Source organism: Lycium ferocissimum, chromosome 11, assembly GCF_029784015.1.
Source record: "Lycium ferocissimum isolate CSIRO_LF1 chromosome 11, AGI_CSIRO_Lferr_CH_V1, whole genome shotgun sequence".
NCBI lineage: Eukaryota > Viridiplantae > Streptophyta > Magnoliopsida > Solanales > Solanaceae > Lycium > Lycium ferocissimum.
In genome coordinates, this window is record NC_081352.1 from 22,374,824 (window position 1) to 22,389,906 (window position 15,083).

At 34.6% G+C, this 15,083-nt stretch overlaps 2 protein-coding genes across 3 annotated transcripts; one reads left to right on the forward strand and one right to left on the reverse strand.

The window, feature by feature from the left end:
• Positions 1-1,743: 1,743 nt before the first annotated feature.
• On the forward strand, positions 1,744-7,085 carry LOC132036007 (putative E3 ubiquitin-protein ligase SINA-like 6). Its single transcript, XM_059426226.1, has 2 exons — positions 1,744-2,251; positions 6,280-7,085. The coding sequence occupies exons 1-2, from the start codon at positions 1,757-1,759 to the stop codon at positions 6,940-6,942; spliced, it is 1,158 nt and encodes a 385-aa protein (XP_059282209.1). The 5' UTR covers positions 1,744-1,756; the 3' UTR covers positions 6,943-7,085.
• A 626-nt stretch (positions 7,086-7,711) lies between these two features.
• On the reverse strand, positions 7,712-14,327 carry LOC132037411 (8-hydroxygeraniol oxidoreductase-like). Of its 2 annotated transcripts, XM_059427928.1 has the most exons (7): positions 13,853-14,327; positions 13,106-13,248; positions 12,792-12,829; positions 10,666-11,086; positions 9,278-9,514; positions 8,150-8,308; positions 7,712-7,951 (listed from the first exon to the last, which is right to left on the reverse strand). In XM_059427928.1, exons 1-7 carry the CDS (start codon positions 13,887-13,889, stop codon positions 7,841-7,843), a joined length of 1,146 nt encoding a protein of 381 aa, XP_059283911.1. In that variant the 5' UTR covers positions 13,890-14,327; the 3' UTR covers positions 7,712-7,840. The 2 variants fall into 2 exon arrangements, with proteins under 2 accessions (XP_059283911.1, XP_059283910.1); XM_059427927.1 differs by lacking the exon at positions 13,106-13,248.
• Between the last annotated feature and the right edge of the window lie 756 nt (positions 14,328-15,083).

The following is a 15,083-nucleotide window of genomic DNA, read 5'->3' on the forward strand; positions in this document are numbered from 1 at the left end:
TCTCAGCCCTCTCAAGTAGTGCAACAATCACAATCCTCTCAACCATCTCAAGAAACAGTAGAAAGTGGCAGTGGTAATGGAAGTAAAAAAGGTGCAAACAATGCATTTAAGAGGCCAAGAGTAGTGGGCCATGGCATGTTTGTGAGCAAAATTGGCTTTACTTGTGCTGAGGTAAGGACAAGGGACATTAATAAATTTATCTCCTTAATGACACCTCTTTAAAATAGTTTAACATTTCTTTTATTACTTCGCAGCAAGATCGACCTACTAGTAGTGTAATCAAAAGCGGAGCATAAGAGAAATTGATAAATTCAGTTGTTGTGACTGGTGATCTTGGTTATGCACCAAGTAAAGGTCTCAAATGTAATGGCAACAAGGCTATCACACAAGGCTACTTCAACATAAAAGTGCATGCTTAGGTATATGAAAACCAAGTCACAAGCTTCACCACAAAGTGCAACAAAAACTGGAGGTGTTTAGGAAAGACGTGATTGTTTTTTTGATGTCATTCGAGCTATGTCTAAGTTGTGTATTTTGATTGGCAGTATCGGTTTTTGTTGTGCATTTTGATGCTACTAAATATGGTGACAAATTTGCAACCCAAGTAGTTATTGTATGCTGTTGTTTAACATTCAGTTATGTAGTATTTTGGGGGATTTACAAAGAGACTTGAGAGGTCTTTATTAGAAGTACGATATGTTTAACCATTTATATATAGTAACGTGAAAAAAAATTATATTATACTTTAATTGAATGCTGTTTTTATAATATATATTTGTTGTTGTGTAGAGAACAACAAAAGGAGGAAGTTTGCACATAAATTACACACAAGATTATACAAAATATCATTTCATACTACATTGACTAATTTAATATTACACAAAAGATTCAAACTTACACAAGGCTCCCTAGCATTTGAACAACCAAAAAAATACATTTAAACATATAGTGATAAGCAACATCATCTTCAATTTTTTTTTTCTTCTTCAATTCATCCTCAAGTTCCATCTTATCCCTTTTCATGCCAAGAATTACCAACTTTGCTCGGGCAGGGAATGTATCATCATACCAATGAAAAAATCCACAAGCAACACTACCGCGAACCTGGAAATAATTAAATCACACAATTTAACTGGATGATTAATGGCAAAAACATATGGATTAATGGCAAAAACATATGGTTTAATGTATAATAATTTAAAAGATAATTACCCCATAATTTGGACATCCATAAAAATGTCTTCCTGAATTATTATTTGTCGTTGATGTTCTTATCATTGCAGGCTGCCCACACTTGCAAAAGACATTCTTTCTCAATTTGAGAAAAAAATATGACTAATGAAGAAGAACAAAGCTGATAAATGAAGAAGAAATAAATGAGAAAATCTGCACCAGAGAAGAAGAAATGAAGAAAAATGATGAATAAGAAGGGGGAAGAGCTTAGAGTTTTAAAGAATTAATTAAAAAAGAAAAAAATATTGAGTCAGCTTATACATCCGTTACATATGCCAAATGGACGACTTCTTTTGGGAAAATAAGCTTCACTCGCTTTTTGGAGATTGAATTCAAACATTTAGTCCAGTCAGCATCTAGGTGTATTTTGCTAACTATCTAATAGATGTGTTTTGCTCACTTATGATAGTTTAGTTATATAAAAAAAAAAAAATGTAATAGTTTAGGTGCGCTAAAATGAATTCTAGTAGTATATAATATTCACAAAAAGGGTAAAACCGAGTGTAACCCCAAAAAAGAAAAAATGATAAGAGAAGTGAACAACCATAATAAGTCATCATGTCCTTGTAGTCGTCGAATTAGGACAGCAGCAGAAGAAGGGGTAAAAAGGTCAACAAGGGAAATGGCGAGATTTTCACTTGGAAGAGAAGAAGATGAAGGACCCAGTAGCCCATCAAGAAGACGACCCCTTCCCAAGAAACGAAGAACTTTAAACGGAACTTTCTCCTGTTGTAGTAACAACAACGCCGTTAGTAATGAACAACAACAAGAACGCCGTTTTGAAACAATTATCGAAGAAGAAGGCGAAGAAGAAGAAGAGGAATTGGATTCGGATTCTGTGACGTCATCAGAGGAGGAACCGGATCATGATGATTTCGGGTCGGGTTCTGCTGTATTAACGGAGGATCCGGTTGGTGAGGGTTTAAGAGGAAACGGGTCGGTTTCCGTGATTTTGTCGGATCCGGATGTGTTGGATTGCCCTATTTGTCTTGAATCTCTTTGCATTCCTGTCTTTCAGGTCTCTTCTTTAAACCCTATCAATTACTATTATGAGTATAATAAAATAATTTATCTGTGCATCTTTATTTGGAACTAATTAGGTTAAATTCTTGGAATTAATTAGGTTAAATGTTTACTTTACCTTGAAATTTTAATGAATGAAATGATTTGAATAGAGGGAAATTTGTGTTGGGATTTATAATCTGACCTAACTGATTTGTGATTGAAGCACAATTGGTTCATTGCTATTAGAAAGTTGCCTTTTTTAGGTAATTCAATTGAGAAAATTGTTGGCATAGTATTCCCCACTTAAAAGATACTTACCAGGGAAAAGGGGTTGGAATTAATTAGTATTTCCGTGACATTATCGGGTCCGGATAATGTCGCTGGGTATGTTGTTGTTGTTGTTGATATCGGGTCTGGATGTGTTGGATTGCCCCGTTTGTCTTGAATCTCTAAGCGTTCCTGTATTTCAGGTCAATTCTTTAATCCTATTCATTATTATTATTATTATTATTATCCTTTATTGCGCATATATGTTAGAATTGATTAGGTTATGTTTGTAAGTTTTTGCGTAGTGAAATGAACTTGAATAGAGGGAATTTTGTGTTGAGATTTAAAATCTGACCCAATTGATTTGTGATTGAAGGGCAATTGGTTCATTTCTCTAAGAAAGGTTTTAAAGTTGCCTTTTTTGGTAACTCAATTTAGAAATTGTTAACATAGTATTGCCCCATTTGTCTTGAATCTTTAAGCGTTCCTGTCTTTCAGGTCAATTCTTTAACCTTATTTATTTCTGCATAGGAGTATATAATTTTATCTGTGCACATGTAGGTTAATTATGTAGGGATAAGTGTAAGATGTAGAGAATTATTAATTTGCCTTGAAAGTTTTTGAGTGAAATGGACTTGAATAGAGGATAATTCCTGCTGGGATTTATAATCCGATTTGGAGGGTTTAAGAGGAAACGGGTCGATTTCAGTGACGTTATCCGACCCTGATGTGTTGGATTGCCCTATCTGTCTTGAATCTCTAAGCGTTCCTGTCTTTCAGGTCAATTCTTTACTCATATTTGTTTCTATTAGGAGTGTAATATAGCTGTGCATTTCTATTTGGATATAATTAGGTTAATTTTTTGGGGATAAGTGTGAGATCTAAAGAATTCTTAATTTGCCTAAGTTTTTGAATGAAATCGAATTGGTTCATTGCTCTTATACGGTGTAAAAGTTGCATCTTTTGATAACTAAATTGAGAAATATATATGTGCATATGTGTTGGAATTACAGCTACAACAACCCAGTATGATCCCACAAGTGGGGTCTGGGGAGGGTAGAGTGTACGCAGACCTTACCCCTATCTTGAGAAGGTAGAGTGACTGTTTCCGATAGACCCTCGGGTCAAAGAAAGGTGAAAAAGGAAGGTAGTAGCAACAAACATAAACAACAGCAAGATAATAGTCTTAAGAAAATTACAAATATAATAATCTAGGCTAAATAAACAACAAGTAGTAATAGAAATCTAAGAATGGGAAAATACAAGAATAATACTAGTATGTGTTGGAATTAATTAGGTTAAATTTGTAGGGGTAAGTTAGAGAATTCTTAATTTGCCTTGTAAGTGTTTTGAGTGGAATGGACTTTGAATAGAGGGGAATTCATATTGAGATCTATAAATCTGACCCAATTGGTTCATTGCTCTAAGAAAGTGTAAAAAGAGCCTTTCTTGATAACTAAATTGAGAAATTGTTAACATAGTATTCCACTTAAAAGACACTCTTAACAGGGAAAAAAAAAGGGTATTGCACTGGAAGAGCATATAGAATATGAATCTGTTTAAAACGTTTAGTTGGGATAATTGCTGACAGAGGGATGACTACTTTAGTGCTTATCCCATCTCATGTTATACTTGTTGTTTGAACTTCGGAATAATAAAATTTTATTCGAACTGCGAGATTAACTGGCAGTGTAGGTCTTTGTTTCTTCTGGTGAAGTCATTAGCCGTGGTCTCAATGGCATAATATTCAAGTTAGAGGAAGCAGTACAGATGGCTACCTGTAGGCAGGTTCAATCAGTATCTATGACAGACGAATATATATATATATATATATATATATATATTTTGTGTGGCATGGTTAATTGTGTGTTCTGTTTCAAGCCTGTTCCGATTAGAAAATACAAATGTGGGCCCATTGAAAATGGGGTTCTTCTTCTCGCATCCCATTTAATCCAATGAAGTTACAACACGTGTCCTTAAAACACTCTCAGGGACCAGACACGCAGCGCGATGTCATGCACTCTAATTCATCCATTATCCAAGTTTGGTTCCACCTTGGAGGTTTCCGTTAGTTGCAACCACCACTCGACATATTGTTCTGATATATTTCTACTTATGCATTCTGCCTCACCTTTCACAGAAATTCAAATACATACCAAGTTGCATCCCGTTACTTCTATGCCTGTTGAAATCTTGCATTTAAGATTCATGCCACTTTTGAGTAACTGTGGGATATGGGAAATGTAGTACCAAAGTGGTTGTTAGGTGCCTCCCAAGCATTTTACTACGTGCTCTTTTCTTTTGCCACTGTATCCACATCCACCATGATATGATTGTATTTACATTCAGTTCCATTGAGCACTCCGATCTCCTTCGCCTGCTATTATTTAACAGCTGCCTGTACGTAGGTTTTATGGGGCAATTGTGCCGCATCATTAACTTTTCCCTGTAGATTTTTGCAAAAGTCCCATGATTTTATTAGCGTAATCCATTCAACCTACATCGGTTTCAATTTCCGGAAGGATCACCACTGGTCTGTTCTCAAGTCAGCCAAGATTCAATTCGGACATATCTACCGAATATGTTATCTACATATATCTACACTTTTCTACCCTATTTTCCGCATAGGCTCTCCTGTCCTACTGATGCTTGAAACCATCACGAATCCATCTGAGGTAGTCTTCAACTATCTTTGATTCTGCTAGTGGACCTCCGTTCTCTTTCTACTAGCTTGCACCTGTTCGAGCAGTCATCACTATTGTCAGCTAGCTCAAAGTTGGGAATATGTTTGTCTTTCCATTACCACTTTCTAGACAAGTCCAATTACATTTCTCATTGCTGGTCCCTTAAGTTACTTTGTCATTAGGCTCTCTTCTAGCAAATGATCTGGCGATGCTGTAGCTTTTTCCCTTGAGGTATCAACTCTTATTGACAAAAGAAGTCCAGTCAAAGCGGGATACACTTTCACTATTTCAATGCAGCAAAAAAGGATTAAGGACTGGGTTTGTGTTAATTGTTTTGACATATTATGTGAATCTATTGGCGCTTGAAAACAAACCCAAGGCAGCTAAATCGGGAAATTCATAGAGCAAAGTAGTCTAAAACTGTTTATTGTTCTTTTGTTAGAGATCTATCGTGATAGAAGTTATGTATCTAGGCCTCTTTTTATACTGTTATTTCTAGCTCACAGTAACTTCAGATTTAATCCAGTTACTGCATTTAAAGGCATAGAAAGAACTGAGATTCAGATTCTAAAATCTACGTCCTCCTTGCCAGGGTGGCTAATTTCTGTCCTTTTCATCTAAGAGTTGCAGAACAGCAACTATGGTTTTACTAAGGTAGAATGTAGTTTTTGGTAATCAATTTGTTTGTTAAAGCAACAGAACATGAAATTTTAATGCATGAGGATGTTTAAATGAAATTGTTGAGTGTTTAACTAAGCAAGAAGTTAAGATCTACTCTAGGGATGTGACAAATGCTAATATGAAAGGCTGAGTACTGAGGTGAAACTGCATTTATCGAACCTTCTGAACCAAACATTAAATTAAGGCCATGACTCTAGGTTTGTGGCAAATAGTGAATTTTAGGTGCAATTTGTTTTCGTTTCCCATGTGACGTGTTTTTCTTTTTCCCTACTTCTTAATCTGTGTACTTCGAGAAACCTTGAAGTTTAAAGTAGGCATCATGCAGTAAGCTGGCATCTGCAAACATTCAAACTGCTTATTATGAACATATTTTTTTGACATTCTTTTTCCTTTCTGAACAAAAATATAGTGTGAGAATGGGCACATAGCATGTGCCTCTTGCTGCATCAAGATTGCTAATAAGTGTCCATCATGTTGTTGGCCAATTGGATACAACCGTTGTCGGGCTATTGAGAAGGTTTTAGAATCCGTGAAAGTCTCATGCACGAACAAGAGGTACGGTTGCAAGGAGATTCTGAGTTATAGTAAAAAAACCGACCACGAAAATACATGCATCTACGTGCCTTGTTCGTGTCCTTTCCGTGGCTGTGACTTTGTGGGTAGTTCAGCAAAAGTATATGCACATTTTAGTGAGAAACACGGTTCTTCAGCCGAGCGCATTTTTTTCAACGCTGTCAATCCCATTTATATAGAAAAAAATCAACGTTACCAAATCCTTCAAATGAGGACAGAAGGTATAATTTTTATCGTCAACCATTCTAGTGACCGTCTTGGAAGTGCTGTCAACATTATCTGTGTAGGACCCGCTTCGCAGAAGAGAAGGTTCCTGTATGAGCTTGTAGCAACAGATGGGGAGAGCTCTTTTAAACTAGAATCCGTTGCAGAGAGCATCCCGAACTGGTCAGAAAATTGTGCTTTGAAAAAATTCCTTTTCGTCCCGAAAGAGGTTGTTAATTCAAGCGCTCGGCTGAAGTTGGATGTTTTCATAGAAGAGCGTGAATGTCTGCAGTGATAGAACTACTTAAAAGTAGTTGCAGATGTTGATGTATCATATTTGGATGATGTAATAATCCTTTTCTATGATGTCTTGGCCTGTTGATGATGTAACATTGCCTTGTAACTTCTCCAGATTATGTTAAAGAGATTGTTATGCTAGAGTATATGTTAAATATGTTATAGTCAGTCTTCCCTGCATACCGAACGCCCACTCCTAGTCGAGTGTCTAGCAACACCTTTAACGATGAGAGAAGGTGATACCGAAGAGAAATAACTTTAGTGCACTGGCTATTCTAACTCAACTTCTTCCTTTAGCAATTGTTATTAATATTAGTTCAAATAGTTCTGCACTAATACTTGAGACTTTAGCAATTGTGCGTTAGCAGAGGGATATAGGAGTAAAATTTGATGATTTTCACTTTAGACTTACCACTAAGCTGACTACACATTTGAAATTATGGGTTCAAACTTTTATATTTGTTGAAGTTTTAGTGAGCTTTTACGTATACATTTATGCACTGTGCCGAAAACATTAGGTTTACTTGAATCCATTGATTATGCTATGTATGCTACTTGGGCTAAATATAGTGAAGCACCGATTAAAATTATGGGTTCACCTCTGTTCATATTTAATAATTTTCCTAATCATTGAATTGAGAAGAAAAGGATTTTCCACTAAGTACTTCATTTCCAAAATATATAGAAAAGATGTCTCGTTGGATACACAAATTTTGCTAAGAAAGTCATCAATACGATAGCTAGGTCGGTAAATATTTAACCGGTATTTAACCAAATTAAGTAATTTTATCTTAATAGTTAAAACTGAAAATGAGAATACACATCAATTCATCATTGTTAAGTAATTACTAATATGTATATGAAAGATACAAATCTTGCCTTCATAATTGGTGTGCTCAGAACTTGATAAGAACTTTAACACAATGTGGATCTTTCAACAACTCAAATGATTGGTTGATTTCAGTAAATGAAACCTGGTGAGTTAAAAGCTCATCTAGTTGAAGTTCCTGCATAACATACATACAAACAAACCCTTCAGTCTCCTTAGAAAGTTTAAATTGAAAATTTTTGTAGAAAAAATATGAAATTTAATTTGCTGAACGCCAAAGTATCATATATTTGAACTAGTAGTCATAACTCATTTTTGATTAGTTATATATCTAGAAAATACTCTAATGTATACAACGAAATATAGAAAAGTTTACCTTATTTGCACATCTATGAAGTAGAGAAGGAAGGTCTGAGTGAACTCTTATTCCACCATATATTGAACCTTTCATTGTTCGACCACATAATAAGGGATTCAAGTTGATTTCCCCATTTGTTCCATTTCCTGTCCCAATTAGAACAACTGTACCTATTCCCTAATTTCATCACATCATTCGACAAGAAGAATGTCAGTAGCAGATTTGATGTATGTGTGTTATCAATTAGTTTGAAGACATGATTATAAAAGTGTGTTCTCTTTCAAAGCTTAACTTATTTGTAAATGAGAATGTCACACAATTCAATATAGTATCAGAGTATGGTGGGTGATGAGGCTTAAGTTTCATTGGCAATATAAAAAAGAAATGATACATTTTTGGCCCATCACCATGAAAAAGAATTGGGTCCGCACATAATTACTAATATGGCATTGTTTTGTGACATTAAATTGGCTGGCAATAAAGTTGAGTGGTTACAAAACCTCTTGATAGGTATTCCGCTAGGAATTAAATCGACATCTTCCGCATTGATGTATTGTGATTGGCAAATCGCAAAAGCCATTAGAAAAAATGAATCTTTCAATTGAAAGATTAATAGACACATTCGTTTGAAATAGATTGTGATTAAGCAGCTCTCGATAACAATATACATATATAGCATAAATCAGGTAGAAACCATATAGATTTTGAATTATGTTAGTGAATATTAATCCCTTGTACATTTTGCTCGAGCAATTATGCATCTTATATGTCAAACTTACAAAATTCTACAAATTAGCATTTGTGAAGTTTTAGTTTCTCTATGTAAGAAATTTTGAGAAAGTAACTAAAGCAGTTTTCACCACGAATGGATATGTTGGGATGTATGTACATGTATCTGCCCCCACCCTTCATCAAGGTCTCGAGTTCGAGTTCTAGGAATGGAGAAATTCTTGGAAGGAATCGCGCTCACCTTACATGGGTGTTATGCAGTGCAAATTCAAATTAGTTAGATTAATGAGTACCGGATACCAGATGATTATATTAAAAAAGAAAAATAAAAGTAGCTTCCAAACTAGTAAAAGATAAAATAATATAACTAGCTATTAGAACTTGTGGTTAATTTAGAACCGTACTTAAAATACTTACCACTTTTGAGGCTTCAATGGCTTCATTAAGCAAGGATGGAACCCCAGTACATTCGAAAACATAATCAGCACCTAATCCTTCAGTGACATCTTTTATCATGTCTGAAATAGACTTCTTACAATCTTTAGGGTTAATGAAGTCTGTCATTCCAAAGGCTTCCCCTTTTCCTTGTTTCAATCCATTTATATCGACACCAATAATTTTACTTGCCCCTTGACTTCGAGCTCCTTCTACTACCTGCATGCATTTTCAAGAGGATATCTTAACTTCTACAGTACATGCATCATGAATTTGTAATCCCTTATATGTAATGATGGCTTGATTGGACATAAAGTTCAAGATGTTAGGGCCTTTTGTTTATATTGGAGTGTGTGGCCAAGCACGTGAAAATTCTTTTTAGTAATGGGTGGCAGAATGATTCGATCCTAGTACCTCTGTCTGCTCTAATATTATATTGAAATGTGTAACCATCTCATCTAAAAGTTTAAGTTGATAGAGAGAGTAGACTTTTATTTACTTAATTATATTCTCAATAGTTAAAGGGTTATTTGTCGTTTGAACAGAAAGAAGTGAGAGGGCTATTTCAGTAAACTGATGCATGAGCTAGGGACTCCCATGTCCGGTTGACCCTCCGAACAAGTAAGGTGTTGAAATAGCTCATAGGGTGCCAGAAGCAAGCAGAGTACTAAAAACGGGTAAAACTCACATAATCTGAGATGAGGAACTTACCTGGGCTCATAAGGCATCTAAGGGAGTGGCCTAGTGATCAATAAAGTGATTGAAAACCTGAGGTTTAGGGTTCAAATCCTAACGAAAACACTAGATGGTTTCTTCCCATCCGTCAAGCCTTGATGGATAGTATTACTTGATAATTATGTTGATGGCAGGTAACAGTACCCGTAAAACTAGTCAAAGCATATGTAAACAAGCCATGATACCATAATTATTGAAAAAGAAAAAGTTATGAGCTAGCCCATAAGAACATACATTAGCCAATACAACTTATACAATGGAGTAGTAATAGTGGACGAACAAATATTACTTAAAGTAAAGATTCCGAAGTTAATGTTGTTGAGTCAAATATTCTGAAAATTCTAAAATTAAGAAAACAAGATTCTTATAATTTGTCATGAACTGTGCGAAAGGTTCAGATTATCCCTCCATTTAAAAAAAATGACTTAATTGCAAGACCCGTGACATCATTAGGTGTTAAGATTTTGCTTTTTAAAAATAAGGGCAAGTCTATTCCATTTTGGTAAGGGGACACATTTGATCCCAACTATTAAAGGAGGACAAATTATACCATTTAACATATGTAGAGGCAAATTTGACCATTTTCCCATAAGTAAAAATCTATGTATGTACTCAGAAAAGGAGGAAGTTCTCACTCCAAGTCCAACAGCACCAAGACCTAGTACAGCGATAGTTGATCCCTTTTGAACATGAACTTCTCTCCATGTTGCTCCATAACCTGTTGTAAATCCACAACAAAGCAAGCTTGCATGTGGAAGAGGAACTAATAATTTGGGATCAATCTTGACTATGTAGTTGGCATCAATAACTGTATATTCTGACCAAGTAGAGCAACTAAAATGATGGTACAATACTTGGTGCTCTCCATTATTATTAATTGACATTCTTGATGTGCCATCCAGCATTAGGCCACTAATGTTTATGGGATATCTGTGACATAAATTGGACCTTCCTGACTTGCAGTTTGGGCACTCTTTGCATTCTCCGAGATAAACTGGCATCACTATATCTCCTTCCTTTAGGTTTCTTGTATTTTCTCCCACACTTTCAACCATCCTACAAATTCAAAGAAATGTTAGGAAACTGCAAGGATAGTTACTTAATCTGTGACAGAAAATCCGCTCAACTTTGCCTAAATATCAGAAAAAGTCACTTCGTCAATTCTATTCTCGAAGGCATGTAGACAAGAGGCCCTTTTTTCGGACTGTTGTCAATTTTAATTAGATTTCAGGTTTCCACGGTCGTCTGGGTTCTCCATTCTCATAAAGCAAAACCTTTTCTTAAAATAAATAAAAAAGAACTGAACTTTGCCTAAGTATCACATAAAGTCATTAAACATTTCTTTCGGACTGTTGTCAATTTTAATTAGATTTCAGGTTTCCACGGTCGTCTGGGTTCTCCATTCTCATAAAGCAAAACCTTTTCTTAAAATAAATAAAAAATAACTGAACTTTGCCTAAGTATCACATAAAGTCATTAAACATTTCTTTTCTGGCCCAAAAAAGTCATTCAAACTTTGAACTAATGTCATATAAAATGTCTTTTTTATCCTCTAATGACTGATACTTAGATAAAGTTGTGTGGCATTTTGTTATAAAAAATGTTTAGTGACTTTATATTATACTTATTAAGCTTGAGTGATTTTATAGTTTTGTTCCTTTAATGCAATAAAATGAAAAGTCAGTGACCATCTAAGAAATTAACCCAAAAATGTAATTTGGAATTAGACAAATGAAGGAATTGATTTCTAATTTATTTTTGACAGATGATGAGACATAGATTTGTGTCATCTTTTACTTATACTGAAAAATAAAATAAGCCGGCTGCTTCGTGCAATCGATGTAAACTCCAAAAGAAAAGTTGTAAAGCAAATAGACAAGCAAGAAAACTTTAAGCTTTGTTGTGCTAAAAATGTATCGCTTCTTGAAACTCAATTTTTACATATTTCCAGTAAATTAAGTAATTAACTCAATACATGCATAATTGGGTAGTTGCATAGCCAGAAGTCTATAGATGCAAGAGTATCATACTTGAATTCAAACCCCTAAAATATTTTTTTGAGCAAAATTTGCGTTAGACTATAAGATTGCCTTCTATCGAAATTTTACAATTTATAATATACACAATGACTTATCGCCTTTACCGATGCGACTGGCAAAGCAAAATCATCTAACAGTGTCAACAACTTTAACAAGATCCAATAAATCCAAAAAGTGATGAACTATCAAGTGTTGTTGGAGAAATTTGAAGAAGAAGATAAAAAGAAAATACTTCAGGTTACTTTAGACGGACAAGTTATATTTTTAAGTTCATACATATATAAAATGAAGTTTGCGGCTGATAACTCAACTTTATTCTTGACTTTTATATTTTTACATTATTTAAGCATCCTTCTTTGTAATATCATCATAGAGTGTATTATAAACGCTGTGATGATTATAGAATACCTGGTTTTCTCTAGTTCTTATTTTCTTCATGCTTGTTAAGTAGTAGAGGTTCGGTACCTCATTAGGATTAGTAAGGTAAGGTCTTGCCCCCCTTGCTTGTACTCTTCTATTTGAGGTTTCTTTTATTATTAATAAAAAACTAGCCCTAGGCACGTGCCTAGCGGGCTCGCTTAAAAAAAAAAAAAGACTTATCGCCTCTTATTAAAATTTATCTTTAGGCGACTAGGTTTATTGAGCCGTCGTTGATTGCTATGTTTCAAAGGTAACACACAATGAAAGAAAAATTTCACATTAAAATGGAAAGAGATTTTTACCCAACTCCTTCATGTCCAGGAACTCGAGGAAATAGAGGCTGATCAAGAAGATTAATCAAACAGAAAGCTCCAAATTAGCTTTGCAAAATAAATGAATGTCTGCAGCTTGAAAAACTTATAGAAAAAACTTAAAAAATGACAATAAATAAATAAATATAGGAAGCTATGTTGCTCCTCAAACGCTGTCACATCATGTTGGATCGTTCAAGAATGCACTAATTTTGGAGAATCTGACATGAGCATCGACATTTTTGAAGAGTCAAAACAACATAAATAGAAAGCAGAACATAATAACAGGATGGAAATAGACTAACAATGGGAAGACCGTTGCAACAGAGAATATCAGTGTGGCACAAACTTGCAAAGAGCATTTTAATCCTAACTTCATTTGATTTCGGTGGATCCATTTGTATTTCTTCCACCTTTAATCCCTCCCCTTTCTTCCATACTACTGCAGCTGCATTCATGCATGTTGCATTAATAATATAAGCAGTTCTCTAACTGAAGGTAAATAATAAACAAACAGCTAAAATTCAGACTTTCCTTATTTCCGACAGATCTCCGTCTAATTGAAATGGCAATGTTCGGATGGGAGTGTCAAATTCTTTAATTTTGGTCGTGAGTTCGCATATGGAATAGTGTCAAATTCTTTAATTTGGTCTTGAATTGCACAAGGAATCGTGAAGTTTTTTAAAATAAAATTTACATATTTGAAAACAACGTAAAAAGTATTGCAACTCATAATATTTGACAATTCAAAATAGACATGAAAATTTATGGTCAAAGAAAAATTATTTGACTCTAGAAATACAAATGGTGCCACATAAATTGGGATAGCTAGAGTAATTTTCAATGTTAATTTGGTTATAAATTCTTCAAAAAATTTTAAAAAAAAGTTTACATATTTGAAAATTATACGAATAGTACAAGTCATAGCTAATTGTTCCAAGTATCTTTAGAAAATTTGAGAAGCTCCTAGTCAAACAAAGAAATTGTTGGACTCCTCTAATAGTGACACCTTCACATAAAATGGGAGAGATAGAGTAATATAATGTACCCACCTTTGCATGTGATGACCTTTGAGTTGCTTGATTCCATGGTAGCTTTTCTTGCTATGACATACTACAAGACTAGTGTGATATATTGGATCAATTTTTTAGCAAGTGCCTAATGAGTATAATATACTAAAATGGAAAGAATCTTACTTCACGAGTGAAGTTTGTTTAATCAATCGGCAAGCCAGGTTGGTTGTTCTTGTTCTTTTTCTTTTGAACTTTCTTTTATGGGACGGCTTCATTTGTTGTTATTTTAATTTTTTTGTTTGGAAATTGTTTATTTCATATATAGATAGCATCATAGCACAACAGCAAAATACAAGAGGAGGGGGCTAACTTGATAATTATACTGGCTTTGCACTGCAATATGTAGTTTTGTTTTTTTTTATATTTCATAGAAGTTAAAAGATTGGAATCAGTGTTCGGCGAATTCCTGAGTTCATTGCTTAAACAGTCACTGGCTATTGAAAATAGGCGAAAAAATCAATTTTCTTTTAAAAAACAGTTTGTAAAACACTCTGTACAGTAACGGTTATATCCTTGAAATAACTCCACCTCGTGTTTGGTGCGCACTAGCTCTAGCGTCAGTGGTGGGAAATTTTCATCCAGAGCAAGATACCAAAATTTAAAGACTTCAGATGAACAAAACAAGAGAAATTGTATAGAGCATTGAAGGAAAACACAACACACAGAGGGGCGAAGCTATCCTTGCCGAGGGGTGCCTACCTTCGCCGGAAAATTACACTGTATAAATTGGTAAAATTTTATATTTATAGGTATGTATAATAGTGTGTCAAGTGGATGGTTTAGCGCAGTGGTTAAGGGGTTGCAAAACTTTCCTAAGATTGTGTGTTTGAACCTGGGTAGCAACATATTTTTATTTTTTGACACCCCTTAATATATATATATATATATATATATATATATATATATATATATCTTGGCTCCGCCACTGCACACAGTTCTCCCAAGATTCATTTATTTGTTTCACTAGTCGACAGTATAATCACATGTATAAAAGACGAACTATGCCGTAAAAAGTTCACAGTCTAAGTCATACCTATTTCAGAAGATTGTTCTGGTACTCAGAGATCAAGATCGCTTTCATCTTCGTAGAAATCTACCACTGTAGGTTCTTCACGGAGAAGAAGTGAATTTGTTTTCTCTTCACGGAGAAGAAGTGAATTTGTTTTCTATCTTTTGAAAAGGAAATAATTCTATTTTTCAGATGAAGAAA

Coding starts and splice junctions, on each gene's coding strand:
- LOC132037411 (XM_059427928.1), bottom strand. CDS start 13,889: ATGGAATCAAGCAACTCAAAGGTCATCACATGCAAAG. Junction 9,515..10,665: donor TTGGTGCTGTTGGACTTGGA/GTGAGAACTTCC, acceptor AAATGCATGCAG/GTAGTAGAAGGAGCTCGAAG. Junction 8,309..9,277: donor CCATTGAAGCCTCAAAAGTG/GTAAGTATTTTA, acceptor TGATGAAATTAG/GGAATAGGTACAGTTGTTCT.
- LOC132036007 (XM_059426226.1), top strand. CDS start 1,757: ATGATAAGAGAAGTGAACAACCATAATAAGTCATCATGTCCTTGTAGT. Junction 2,252..6,279: donor TTTGCATTCCTGTCTTTCAG/GTCTCTTCTTTA, acceptor ACAAAAATATAG/TGTGAGAATGGGCACATAGC.